The 15,232-nt window shown below is 31.9% G+C and overlaps 1 protein-coding gene across 1 annotated transcript; it reads right to left on the reverse strand.

The window, feature by feature from the left end:
* Positions 1-1,785: 1,785 nt before the first annotated feature.
* LOC130900600 (protein takeout-like) lies at positions 1,786-13,530 on the reverse strand. The gene is made up of 4 exons (XM_057811308.1): positions 13,303-13,530; positions 6,502-6,742; positions 6,197-6,330; positions 1,786-2,168 (listed from the first exon to the last, which is right to left on the reverse strand). The coding sequence occupies exons 1-4, from the start codon at positions 13,367-13,369 to the stop codon at positions 1,867-1,869; spliced, it is 744 nt and encodes a 247-aa protein (XP_057667291.1). The 5' UTR covers positions 13,370-13,530; the 3' UTR covers positions 1,786-1,866.
* Between the last annotated feature and the right edge of the window lie 1,702 nt (positions 13,531-15,232).

Genomic DNA, 15,232 nt, shown 5'->3' on the forward strand with positions numbered 1-15,232 from the left:
AAATATATTTTATATATCATGGGAGAAAGAATTTATTATGAAACGCGTTCTTCGTTTCCTTACCTTACTGTTGATTCGCCTGGTATACATATTGAAAAAACTCCAGATTACATATTCTTTTATAAGGTAGGTCACAAAGCAATCAATGCCTACAGAAGAATAATTATCATCATGGTAATATTAGGGCACAGATCACCTATATTTAGATAGATGACGACAATATTATTTGTTTCTAACCAAATTGATGTCGACTGGGGGTCTGAACTTGAACTACTCAATTTTCAACTTTATGAGGATGTGGGAACAAATGCATTACATTAATAGATTCTCAATGTTATCCCAACATTTATTGACAATAATTTTGAAAACAATTACACAAAAACAGGTGCACAACACAACAATAATGAGCCATCAAGAGAAACTGCACAACTACCAACCTTAAGATAACCAATTTTGTCTCAAATTCGCCAACTTGATATATAGTTATGTTAGCAGACCCATCTAGGGCTCCGAACTTGAACTACAAAAATGATGCTACCTTAAGCAATCTGTGTGAAACGTCTATAAAATATGCGTTTGTGGATTTGGGAATACTAATATAAATTTAGTTTATTTTCTCCTGGATGTTAGAGAAATTAAAAGCTCTTAGAGTATTTACGGTCGCCTAACATACTTTGAATAATGTAATGTGAATACACAAGTAAAATTATAAAATTATTATATTTACTACAAATACATGAATACTTATTTTAAATCTATGACATTGAAAACCAGTAAAATCATTGTTTTTACGATATTACGATGTAATTTAAAAGTAATTAACTATGCATTTCTATCATTCAATTAATTTTTTAAAAGTTGAATTGTTGAATTTGTGAGTTATTAGATGTGAAATTTGATTACAAGTTATATCAGACCACATTATATTTTATTATTCGTTAATTAATTATTAATTGGATTCCACAAATTATAAGAAGTTGTACTAAATTGTAACCAAACTCTGTATTCTATAGATTAATAAGAAATCAATTCTTATTTTTTTCAGACTTTATTACTTTATATGTATTATAATGCGTATGAAAGTTAATTTGATGAACGCATATTCTTCACTTTTTTTGTTTTCTTGAATTTTTTCACTATTCTCTTCTCGGGCAGCTCGATCCCCCGAAACTCTTTAAATTTATTTATCATTATTTTTTAGAACAAATAAAATAACAGTTTATTCTGGAAAACTTGTTTGTGGAAGATTAACTAAAGTAAACATGAAATGTTTTCATACATACAATATTATTTATTGTTTTAATCTTAATTAAGATATTCTAACCTCACTTCTCAGTTCATATATTATATTGATTGTATCAAAATTATTTATTGAATTGATCTATGATATTGAAAATGAAATATTGCATCTATTAGTTTTTTCAGTATCTGTCATAAGTTAGTAACTGAAATTGTTATCAGTGTCATGATTATTGATAAAATTATAGGATTTGACAGCTTGGGATTATAATTGGCCTTCACTTAAAAATTTCTCTCTTGTATTCTTCTTATATGCCCAAATGGTTAGCTTCCCAATTGTTTATGTAATTGATCTATTGTTGTTAGGATCGTTTGGTTTACAACGAGATATGTATCTCTGTCAGAAAATTATTCTTTAATCTAATTGAATAAATTTATCACATACATTTCTTATACATGACGAAGTATTTGTTAGTTAAGGTATTTAATCTCTAAACCTTGTCTTCTTCGCTGTGACCATTTAATAGGACCTAATCAACAACAAAATTTACAAGACAACAACTGAGGTAAACTTTAATTGGAATTCATTCAAATACTACAATAATATTTTAATGAGCTAATATAAATTTAATTTGGGAACAGTTCATCGTACGAAAATGTTTTACATATATTATTAGCAATATCTGTGAATTTTGAAGCTAGAGCATTTTCTAACGCAGGTTTTATTTCCGTTAGAAGAACTTCTGAATTTTCGTTAAGTACTTGATTAGTTGCGTTGCCTAAATTTCTTTGATTATCGAACAGATTAGACAGCTCAATGTTGGTGTGACTGAATTCAACGCGTACTGCGAATTTTCTGAACTGGATATGATCTACACCGTTTATTTTGGTGATATGTCCTTTCAACACGGCATCCAGAGACAAATCAGCTGTGAATAAAATAAAATAATTACTTTTCAACTTCTATGACACGTTTTATTTTTACCGCGTATGATAAAATGAATCAATTATTTCACATTTTAATTCTTGATTCCCGTTTCTCAATTCTTATTTTTTGCAGTCGACTTCCAAAATAATTCTATAAACTTCAAAATCATCACGTCGTTTGATATAAACTACAATCCGCTACACTGAGAAAAATAAATACAAACAATCCAATATCGAAGTGTAAATATATTGATTATTATCATAGATAACGCTTAGGTTAAGAATATACACAGTTATTGCAGTGTACTTATCAAAAATGTTTGACAATCTATTTGGCTGTACTAGCCCTACCTAAAAACTTCGAAAGCTACCTTAATGTCGCTACACAGGTGAATATATCTCCAATCAAATTATATAAAAGTAAAGTATTCAAAAAGTCAGATATTATCAGATAGTATTCGCAAACTGTACATCATTGGATGTGCTTTTGTAAGCTAAATTCAACATATTGTTGTTAGGGAAGATATGGAAAAACCAAAATAAAAAAACTTGACCCTAATAACGTGTATTCCCTCCTCTTGCATTGATGACTGCTTGAAGTCAGCGCGGCATACTTTGAATTAAGTTGCGGATCACATTCTGGTCGATGTTATCCCATTACTGCAACAACAATTTTCTCAGCTCCTGGGCAGCTCTTGGTGCTGGTGTGTGTCTGCAGATCAGTCGTCCCAACTCGTCCCAGACATGTTCTATGGGATTTATGTCTGGGCTGCGAGCTGGCCAGTCAAACCGCCTAATTTCTACTTAATTCAGATATTCCCTGACAATTCTGGCTGTATTTGGTCTAGCATTATCTTGCATAAAAATGCCACGTTCCCCTATAGTCACATGACATGGCCTTCTAGCACCTCCGTAATGTACCTGTGTGAGTTTAGAGAGCCATTTTCAATGAAGACCAACTCTGTACGAGCTTATGCAGTGATTCCCGCCTAAACCATAACTGACCCACCGCCAAATGGAAGACGCTCGTTAATGAAAACTTCAGCATATCTTTTCCCAGGTCTTTTCCACACTCATCGACGTTAAACTGACCCAGTGAGGTAAAAACGCGACTCATCTGAGACCCAGTCATCATCATTCCAACGAACGTGATCTCTGGCAAATGTCAATCTTGATTTCGAAGTGAAACCGCAGTAGCTGTCATAATCCGCAAACTTGTGGACATCAAAAAACGGTCATCTCGTTGAGTTGTAACTCTTTTTCGCACAGACCCTGGTCTTCTAGTGATCATGCCATTCTCCAGAAAGCGCTGGTACACTGTTTGCACACCACAAAGACTAGCACTAACAATTCTTGCAGTTTCACGTTGCTCCCGACCATCTTGTAACAGCAACAATCCTTGCCACAACAATCGGATCTAAAGGCGTTATGGGCCTGTTAAATTACTACACTTTGCAATCGTTAGGTTTTACACAAAGAATCAACAGTAAACTGAAAAACAGACAAGGGAAATATGAATGTTCAATTAGCGCAAAGGCACATTTTTCATCAAAGTCGTATTCTAATACATCGAATGACAGCTAATGACAGCTGTCTGGTCTCGGTGAAAATTTTGGTTTAACGACTACTAACCGTTATCAATATTGACGCTAATTATTCGCAATTTCTGAAGTGACCTCAATTTTTTGTTAATGTTGAACTCGTGCTAGCATAAACAATCAATGGTAGAAATTGTAATGAATACTATAGTTTTACAAGTAAATACTAAAATTCTAATGCAAAACAAGTAGGTGTCTGTATTGGTTATCTGTACAACCCTGTTTCAGCTCAAAATACAATATGGTAATAAAACTGAACAATGCCAGCTAAACGATAAACATTGCGGCAATGGCAGAGATTACGATATTAGTTCATTTTGCTTATTTAATTAGATTCGGTAAACATTACAGTTGAAATAAAATTCATTCGTTTATGCATATTAACAAGTATCAATTTCATTTTTATTAAATTAAATTAATTAAAGAAAATATAGTTTAATTTTCATAATTCAAATTTATTGAATTAATGTATATACTATAGTATCATCCTCTTCGCTGGCCATACAAAAGTCATCCGAAGACTCGTCGAGAGAGATCACTATTGGTTCTATAGTTTGTTTTATGAGGTTATCTAAAACCCACATTTTCTCTTCCTCTTTAATTACATGATTCACTGCATCTCTCCAGTTCTCTTCAGTTATTGTTGTCAATGAGTACTTTATGAGTTCACGAACATCTTTCATTTTAGATGTTTTATTAAGTCTAGCTACATAACTTTTTATTTGTGCCAATATTAATTCTATCGCATTTAATTCACAATGGTATGGCGACAAACGAAGCACTGTTATCCCACGATTCTTGGCTAGTTCATCAATACAAACTTTTTAAATTCTAGCTTGTAATCTGAAGCAACCTTCAAAAGTTCTTTTTTTTAACATATCACCTTCAAATGGTATATCTTTTACGATTCCAGTTTCCAATATCAGCTTTTCTCCAAGAAGCAGATGGAAGATTTTCTGTTAATCGCGAATGATGAGTGGCATTGTCCATAACGATTACAGCATTATTTGGAATTAATTCGACCATTTGTGTAAAACAATCAATGGTAGAAATTGGAATGAATATTGTTATAAGCTCAATTAAATTAAACACGTATTAATAATTGATTATTTTAATAATAATAATAATTAGAAGTAATACTAGGAATACCTATATATTATTATAGGTTTTTACAGACAAGCAAAGTACTGGCTAAAAAGTAGTTTTCAGTTATCCTACAGAAAGCATTTAGTACAGGCAAATTAGACGATTTTAAGCTAAATCCTCAAATTAAATTGGGTGGTTTTGATTTTCAACATTCTGAGAGGCTGTGAGATATTAAATAAGTCTAGTAAGTCTTTTACAAAATTATGAACACGGATTTTCGAAATTTTGGGACTTGAAAATCAAAAAAAATTGAAACTCGAAAACTATGAGCAATTCAAAAAAAATTGCCGTAACAAAAAATGTAGAGTATAAAATTCTCTACAAAAAAGTATCCCAGATATTTGTTCCTAGCTTCAAAATTTTCACCTTAAAATGGATTTATACACTCAAAAATATTTTGAATCGCGAATAACTCGAAAACTACGAGGAATTCGAAAAAAGTGCCGGAGCAAAAAATGTACTCTACATGTGCTCTACATTTTTTGTTTTTGCAGTTTTTTTCAAATACTCTTAATTTTCGAGTTATTCGCGTTTCAACATTTTTTCGAGTTCCTAGTTCCAAAATTTCAAAAATCCGTGCCCAGAATTTTGTTAAGAGCTACTAGGCTTATTCAGTTACCGAAAACCTCTGAGAATTTAGAAAATGGGAAGCGTCCAATGTCATTTCGGGTTTAATCTTATTTTACCTGTACTAATACCCCCAAATCCAATGCCAGCACTTTGACCTTCACGAAACTTGAAAAATCCTATTTCTGTCTCCATTATATATTTTATAGTAGTACATGTTTCTTTTTCCCAAAACAAATATATAAAAGAATCTGGTTCATAACATATAGTATAGCTCACTGCTCTAATACAATTAACCTCTTTAAAGCGTGCGATAATGATAACTTATTTCATTTTTTTTCAAATTAAATTAAACTTACTTAATACTAAACTAACCTAACCAATTCTCAGCGAATGTTTCTCGATTGCGCGTGGATAGACTATTTTTTTTTTCGCGAATTAGATGCTAAAATTTCTCAATGACTTTAAAAAACTTGTAACGCTGACCAACTGACCTTTCAGATGGTATAATTGGTCAATCGAAATTTCGCACATGAGGTAATAAGATTGCGGAGCTCAATTTGGGAATAAGAACTTCAAACACTCGATTGAATTCTATTTACAATGTTGCCACGCCAAAAAACATTTTTGAAACAATAACTTTTTGAACCGATGTATAGTAGTTGTTTTAGTTTATTAAAATTATTTCGAGTGAATAATTTCACATGTAGTGTACTTACTGAAGTTGCCAGATAAAGGTCCTTGTCCTTTATACTTCAAGAGAAGAATATCCATGTTGAGATCGTAGTCACCCTTGAAATAAATATGCGGTACTTTAGATTTGAATATAAATCTGTTCTTAGTCACATCAGGGCTGAAAAAATGTTTATTTAGTAATTTTATTTTGAAAGCACCAATAAAATCAAAGCCCCAATTGGTCATATATTAAGTAACTTTTCCTAATAATTAGCTAAAAAATCCGTTATTAAGTAAAGTTGCAAGTTGAGTAATCTAACCAGTGTGAAATAAAAAATTTGATATTTACCGTAGTTCCAGAATTTCAAAAGAAGTTACGCCCCAAACTTGCAAATTTGTAAGATTCGCATCGATTTTAGTTCTAGATTGTCCAGTTCTCAATTGGATTTTTTCTAGAAGCAATGGTTCAGTGCTAGGAACATTCAGCTCTGGTATACCATTTGCCAACTTGGGTTTCAGTGAATAAACCGAATCAATGATGCATTTCGCTATGTCTGGATCAGATTTCTTACAAACGTGGATATAAGAAGCTGGAATATAAAAATTTTACTTCAACTATTCTAACTTGGAAGACTGTATCAAAGAATTCTGACCGAAAGTTGATATACTAGACGAGATTTGGAGAAGCACGTGTAATTGTATAACTAACTTCGATAAGAAATAAAAGAACACGTACATCTAAAATAAGTTCAGATAAAAAACTGACTTCTCACTAGGGAAGGAAGCGAAGGAAAAAAACTTTTTTTCAATTCGACGTAGATATATCTCCACGCTCTTGCTTTTATACTAAATTGGGCCTTTTGGATTTGTTGTAAACTGAATCTTACTGCCTTGATCTACCTATATATTTACTGAATTCTCTCTCCAACGAGAAAACCAGTTCGGCGAGGAATTTCATTCATTTTCTAACTAATAAATTATAGATTGGACTGAAAGGAATAGGACCTTTGTCCCTACTTATACTAATATTACTATGAGGAATCGGAGATATATAAACTGTTAAATCCATAGCTGGCCGTAATTTGTTTTTAAATGTCTTCATTTTATCTTTAAAATCTTCCGTTCCTATCACACACGGTTTAATTTTAATTTTTTCCGTTGCTCTTGATTCTATTTTTAGTCCGAATTTCCTGCTAATAAAATTTTTCATCATTAGTTTCAATTCCTAACTATTTTCTGAACCCGGTTACTATTATGTCTTTCACTCTTTTTATCTAGGAAATCCTCCCTTTCCGTTGGCTACGTAATATTTCTTTTTCATTCCAATGTTATTTTCATCCATATTTTTGTTATGTTTTTGCTGGTTTGATTTCTATCATCAGATCCTGTAGAATACTATTTATACCTTCTATATCTGCTTCTATTATTGGCTCTTTTTCTTTTTTAAACTTTTTTTATGGTTTCTATTTCGTTTCTATTCTCGCCGCTCATCCCCTTGAAAGGAACTGACCGAATTCAACGGTTCGGAGGCACTTCGTTCTAATATAATCTGGCAACTCCGCTGGGAATTTCGACGTGACCTCTATTTTGTTTTGCTTCTATCCTTAATTAATCTTTATTCACTTTAACACTTGATGTATGATTTTCTATAAATCTTTGGGCTGAGATGTTTATCACCACTGTGAGATTTCATGTATGACACATTCTTATAAATAACCATTCCATAATCACACTATATATTTAATAATTAGACTGCTTATTTAAAGTTTGAACAATCACTGTTAAAAAATCTAGCATTGACCGTAAAGAGCGATCTTTCAGCTATATATTACAAAATTTATATTTTTGGGAAAATGAAAAAAGGTTTTGACACGCCAAACCAAATTGTCCTAGAGCCAGTGGTATATTATGCTCCGAAGCAGGAGCGTAATACGCTTTTGAAAAGAGAATTCCACAATTTATTCCATGATTGTAACTGATAGTTTGCTAGACAATACCCGTCCATATATTAAGTGAGTCAATGCTCTTACCGGATATTAACAGATCTCTTAGTTTGCCCAACATTCTTATTAGGGAATGAGTTCAATAAAATCGACTGTAGTTGTAACATTTTTGACAGGTACGCACGCGCACAAGGCGCCATTAATAAAGTGATTTTAGGAAAGTTATTTTACTAGCATTGGTTGTATGGTTCTTCTTTTTTTTCCTCGATGGCCAGTTGCTTATATGACTCTTGTGTTTTCGGAAATGAAGACAAAAATATTAGTTGTATTACATAACCAAATTCTCGGTGTTTGCTATATAGTTTAGTTTTTTTTTATTTTTCATTTGTAGATGTCCAAATCCAAAAGATTTCGTTTTTACAATGAGTACTATATTATGTTTCTAAAGAAAATCGTGTCTTATGACCCTATACGACCACTTCATAAAAAAGCCAAATTTCAGGTTGTAAATAAATAAATTGTTTTAAAGTTATGCATAAACTAATGTCAAACCTACTATTTTAAATATATTTCCCAACCTTTCTTTTTTTCCTGTATTACGTTTTGATTTTGGTTAGGTTAGGTTAGGTTAGGTTAGGTATTACGTTTTGATTTTGGGGAAAGGTGATTTCACGAAAAAATTTTTTTAAACCTTCGACGATTTCTACTGATCGATTTAAATTCTAATTGGTAGAGTAGTTAAATAGTGAAATGAGTATCTAGTGGAAAAGTCAAGTTCGTCATGATTCATCTTGATTATATTTAGTGAATTTTTTTCATTAATAATAATTCCATACCGTATATTACATAAAATTAATGAGCCTCATATAATTATTACATAACAGTCGTTTTGTTACTAACACTATCTCACCTTGGAGTCTTCAATTATTTAAACTAAATATAATAGTCAAGACCGAAAGATGCAAATGAGTAGGAACATTCATTGTATAACAAGTTCTTTCTAATGTAATTTTTGTACTTATTTCCAATTAAATCTCACGATTTAGTCTTCTAATGATTAACCCCTTACCGCATGGCGTTACAAATATTCATTAAATTAACAAATAATTTAAAGTCGGTATTAGGCATTAGGCATTTTCTGCTGCGTGGTCTCTTCTTGGTACATTCAACTTCATATAAAATCGTATCAACGCCATCTAGATTATACCAATAGAAATAAATCATCAGTTGAAAGTTCAAAACAAGTTACGACGTGTGAAGTTAGTTTGATGCGAATAAAATATTCCGTAAATATAGTAAATACGACAAAGTCTCGCATAAAAATTATAAAATTGGAGTAGATACCTTTATCTACACGAATAAGGTAAGGTTTTTCTGATTTCATTATTATTAGTGACAAAATTTTCGACTTTTTTGTATGGATCACATTTGTACCACTGCGCGTAAATTTTCCTTTTACTTCAGGTCATATTTGGTACAGTATGTATAAATACTAGTATAAAACACCAGCTCAGTCAATTTTTTTAAAATATACATGATAATTTATCACAATAACGTTAATGTAATTTATTATTCAAGTATATATTTAACAATATAACATTATTTTTCAGGCGTTATGGATCCTAAACGGTTTTATGGCGGCATTTATACAATTATTCAAGACATTCCGGATGGCAGTACAGATGAAGATCTTTCTGATGATGAGGATATATAAGACAAGTTAGAACCAGATGACAAATAATAATTCCAGAGTCAGATTCCTCTTCTGACTCTGTAGTAGAGGATGATATTCCTTTGGATTAAATAGCTGGACCAAGTTCTAGATCTGCTAGAACTGCAAAACCAAGGTGGAGGGATAGTTTTCTAGAAAAAGATGATTCCGAATTAATGTTTTCTGGGGACATAAGTTTAACTTCAGAAATAATGGAATTAGAAATTCCAATCCAATTTTTCAAATACCTATTTACTGACGAAATGTTTAGACTCATTGCTCAGCAAACTATCATTTATGCTGCAGAAAAGCGCCCAGAAAAAATTCCTATTGTTACAGACAAAGACATAGAACAGTTTCTCGGTGTCTGTTTTATGATGTCTATTACACAATTGCCGTCAACTAGAGATTGCTGGAGAGAAACTTTAGGCCATCCAAAATAAATACTGTAATGTCTTGCAACTGATTTGAAGAACTGAAACGATTTCTGCACTTCAATACAAACTCGAAACAAATAGCTAGAGGTGAATCTGGATATGATCTTCTTCACAAACTTCGACCTCTTCTGAAAATGATTAGAGATAGACTTTTGCTTGTTGCTAGGGAACAATACATTGCTGTCGATGAACAAATTATACCGACCAAAAGTAGATTGAGCATGAAGCAATACCACTCTAAAAAGCCTCATAAATGGGGCTACAAAAACTTTGTGCTAAGTGGAAGTATAGCTACGACTTCGACATCTATACAGGTGCACGTACACCCGAAAATCATGATGTCGATTTACCGAATATTAGCGTATAAAGTAACGTGGTAGTTCGACTATCAAAAACTATTCCAGGAGGACAAAATTACAGAAGATTGTATTTTGACAATTGGTATACGTCTTTGGATTTATTAGTATACAAAGAAAGGTATATTACCTCTTGGAACCATAAAAGCTAACCGTGTTCCCGGATACAAAGTTCCCTCTGAAGAGGAGCTCAAGAAAAAGGGACTACAGTTGAAAAGTTGACAACTGTAGATAATGTTGACATCTCATTGACCACATGGTATGACAATAGGGTTGTTAACCTATCATCTACTTACGTAGGCAGTAGGCCTATGACAGAACTAAGGAGATTCAACAAAAAATATTCCATGCCCCAACGCCGTCACGACTTATAACCAGCATATTGGAGGCGTTGATCTTTTAGATGCCCTATTGGGTTATTATAGAATTCAAATAAGGTGAAAGAATTTCACCACCGTATATTTTTCCATTTGATTGACATGACCGCCGTAAACTCCTGGCTTCTGTATCGAAGTAGATTTTCCGACGCAGAAGCTTGGCTCCCTCTAGTGGATTTCACGTTGGCTTTAGCTGAAGCATTATGCTGGATGAAGAAACGTACTGCAAATACTAAACGAGGACGCCCATCCAATGCACTTGAAAACCAAATTGTTGAAAAAAAAGCAAGAGGACCATTTGCAATAATGCCTTCCAGAGAAGTTCGATTGGATCAACTGGATCACATGTCTGTCTGGACATCTAGGCAACGCTGTAAGGTACCGAAATGCACCGGGCGGTCACATATTTTAGTGATTTATGTCTACTGTGCCAAATTTGTTCCAAAAAAACTTAATTTTCATATAACATATATTTTTTTGGTAGAAAAAGAAAAAATCGTGTGGTAAGGGGTTAATATTACAATGTCCAAATCGAAAGTTTTTGTTTTTTCTATGATGTGTTTTTATTATCTCGATTATTCCCTAATATCCCTAATTTTCGAACCGTTGTTTATAATAAACGGTGATGTTTTTGAGATGATTTTTATTCCTAAAGGTTACTTTACTGTAATGAATAACGTAAATAACCATACAAGGTTAAGAGAACCATTGCTAACAAGTAGTTGAGTGAATCAGAACTTTATTATTAACTTAATTCCTAAAACACACCATTTAATAATGACGCATTACTTTATTTTGCGAAAATAAACTAAGATATTTGTGGTATATCGACGCTTCAACTGCACCAGTACCAAATCCGATTAAATTAATTTGGGTATGAATAAAAAAAAAAGAAATGAATCGAGATTATCACTTTTTAATATTTTCTTTAGCATACCTAGATATATATTCTAATAAAATGAGTCAAATAAAGTATGTAACTTTGATATTAAAAATAAAATCCATCCATTCAGTCGTAAAATTATGTCGAAATATAAACTTTATTACTTAATTAAATATCATAAACGGCAACCAGATAAATTGAATCACTTTTTCGACAGTAATTTCTCCTATTCTTTTATAATTTGGAATTAAACTCATATCCAATAGTAAGTAGTAAAATTTTTTAGAAAAATTTTATTTAGTTAACATGGTGTTAATTTGTTCAAAGTATATTGACAAGTTAAGATGATTCTTACTCTGATTAATTGAATAATAATTACAATTCAAAGGTATATCATGCAATCGACATGATATTACATTTCCTAAAAAATCATCAAATCTTTACTTACTCTACAACTACACCAACACTCACAATTACACTGTATGACTCGCGTTTCGATAACCAAGTTATCGTCTTCAGAGACTGAAGGTAGACTGTAACCAAGACATCTAGATTGTCAACTCCAACCACGTCAAACCATATCAAACTTTATTTTTGATTTAGCAAAATGGTAAAAATACCAAACAAGTTAGCTGCCATGAGTACACAAATTGAGATGTTTCTAAAATTGAAAGATCCTGAACTTTTCAAGGGTTATTCAGTTCGTGGATCATTAACAATAATTTATGTGAGCGGGGTGGTAATATCACAGCTATGAAAAAACTCGGAGGGTGGATATCAACTGCGATTACCGGAGATAACATCGATGTCAACGTAAATAACAAGTTAGAACGAGGGAGAAAAATGTAAAACAACTATATCATACAAAGTGTTAATAATAAATGTAATGTGTGAAGAAAATCCACCTGTAATTTTTAATACCTGTAGTACGCTTGTTGAAATAGTCATTCTATAATGTCTTCTATGTTTGTGAAAACTATCAATGTTAAATATATAAATAATAATCACGTCAGGTCTTCAGGCAGCCATTGAAGGATGGTTTGGTAATCTTACCAAAGCATACTGGAGAAGAAGTTATCAAAATAGCAAATAAAATTGACTGAAGGATTCATTTGAATACTAGAACTTTTTCGTTCAATCTACACAGATATGCTATTGGTATAATTAGACAAAACGAAAGATTGACTGATGGATTAGCCAAAGCAAAGAGTTTTAAGAGAAAGCCTAACAGGTTGCTGCCAGAATGAACATTTCAAGAAACTCATACTAGTAGAAAAAGTTTCAAAACAAAAATGATGCTGCTCAATATATATTATTAATTGAATAAAAAAATTATTTTTCAACGTTAATTTTCAAACATTTTATTAGAATAATTGAGAGGTACGAAATGCGATGTGATAATTCGATTTTTTTTTTAATTATACAAATACGTTCAAAACTTACGCAATTTGGCTTCTGCTAAACACAAAACCATCAAAATAAGAATATTGAATCTGATATTCATCTTCATCTAAACTTGCACTGGTTGCGTCTAGAACTATGAATTTGAATATGTGCAAAACCTCTTGAGACCATCACTATATGCTTCTGCAGTTTCAAAAAAAACCTTGAGCAATTCAATAATTATTTCAATAATATCATAACGAACTTGATGTATACCGAGTGTACGAATAAAAATATCAATTCAATTCCGAACTATTAAACATCGATGCGCACGTGAACTATTCAATTAATTCACAATTAAAAATAGTGAATATTTTACTTGTTTAGTTTTCCTTCTCATTTTTTTTTAATTTTAGATGAAAATTATGTGCTCAATCTTTTTATTCAAATATAAAAGCCAGAGCCAGAGCTTGTTTTTGTAAGATTCTTTTATCTGAAGTTAGAAATCATTAATGCAGTTAATTGCCCTTCAATAGAATTAGAAATGATCTTCTTATTATAGGAGTATCTTTCTACTTGATATTTTCAACAGTTACTGGCTGAAAATCATTAATGCAGCTCTCTATCAGCCTATCTTATAGTCGGTTTCGATATCTTTCACTTTTTTTCTCTGTTTTGCCTCCTTTTACCAGTCCCTTTTACCCACTGTTCTCAAATATCTTCTAACGGTCTTCAACCATTTTTTTCTTGGTCTTCTCTTCTTTTTATCTCATCTTCTTCACCTTTTAGTATTCGTTTTATCCATGAACTTCTTATTCTATGTCTTCTGTTAGTATTTTTTCTATTTTAGAACATTTTTCGTTGCGTAGGTAACTGACGGTCTTATTAATACCTTTATTTGTTATAGTGCGTCCCAAATATTCGATTTTCTCCACTTTTGTTATTCTGTAGATATTTTTTTTTCTTTAACACTGAGCTATATTCTCTTACCTTTCCCTCCAGTTTTTACTTTACTAACTGCAATTCAGTAGATCTTCTGCACCTTAGCAATTTTCTTCTCATCATAAGAGTATTTCTGTTTCAACTTTTTTTTTCTATTTTTGATTCTTACCTTAGTAGTTCCATGATATTTTCAACTGTCATTTGTAACACCACGTTTCAAACGCTTTAGATAATGTCCTTAATGTTTATAATTTATAGAAGGGATACTTTTATACTCATTAGTAATGTGGGGATCGTAACATCCTCATTCAGAAGCTGGCATATGTCTAAAACGTTCTTCGTGTTTTTCTTTATCGGCCTTCAGTTTACCTGATTTATTCGTTTGGTTCTGTAAGCAAGTAGAAAAAACTCTAGACAAAGGTCATCAACGTTTTTTATACACTGGAAATAACTACTAGACATAAAATGCGTCATTCAAAACCATGTTTCTATATATGTTAAACTTAATTTTATTCTATAATTTTTTGTCACAATCACTGGACGGTTTTTTAATACGCTATCAACCAAAATACAGGGTGTTCGGAGACTTTATCTGTTCTCTTTGTAGTTTAGCATGGATGTTCGACATAAAGAAACATTCTGAAGAAAATTATCATAAATTATAATTTAAAGGAAGTATTGAAACATCATAAATCAAACATTTCTAATTGAACTGCATCCTGCGAACATCGTGTTACTTGGGATATTTTTTCTTCACTTCTTTTACATTCAGAAAAAGGAATATCCAACAAGACTGACCTACGCTCGTTGATTTCTAGATAAACAACAAGTTAATAATATATTTGATGGAAAAGTACAGTTGAGAAGCTGGTTTCAAACGATACGATTTGGTGTGGGCAGAAATAGTGGGTAATTTCTCCAAAATGATTTCTCAACCAAGTTAAGTGATATTCCTCTTAATATTCGTACACACATGTCTAATACGTGGATTGGTCGGGAATGTCCATTTGCATGGCCACCACGTTCCCCTGAATGAAACATAATGAAT

The sequence above is a fragment of the Diorhabda carinulata genome, chromosome X (assembly GCF_026250575.1).
Source record: "Diorhabda carinulata isolate Delta chromosome X, icDioCari1.1, whole genome shotgun sequence".
NCBI classification, from domain to species: domain Eukaryota; kingdom Metazoa; phylum Arthropoda; class Insecta; order Coleoptera; family Chrysomelidae; genus Diorhabda; species Diorhabda carinulata.

Bases quoted from the DNA above. Each gene is read 5' to 3' on its own strand.
- LOC130900600 (XM_057811308.1), bottom strand. From the start codon at position 13,369: ATGAAGATGAATATCAGATTCAATATTCTTATTTTGATGGTTTTGTGT. The intron at 6,743-13,302 runs GTAAGTTTTGAA...TTTATATTCCAG, and splicing joins TTTAGCAGAAGCCAAATTGC to CTTCTTATATCCACGTTTGT. The intron at 2,169-6,196 runs GTAAGTACACTA...TTTTATTCACAG, and splicing joins ACCTTTATCTGGCAACTTCA to CTGATTTGTCTCTGGATGCC.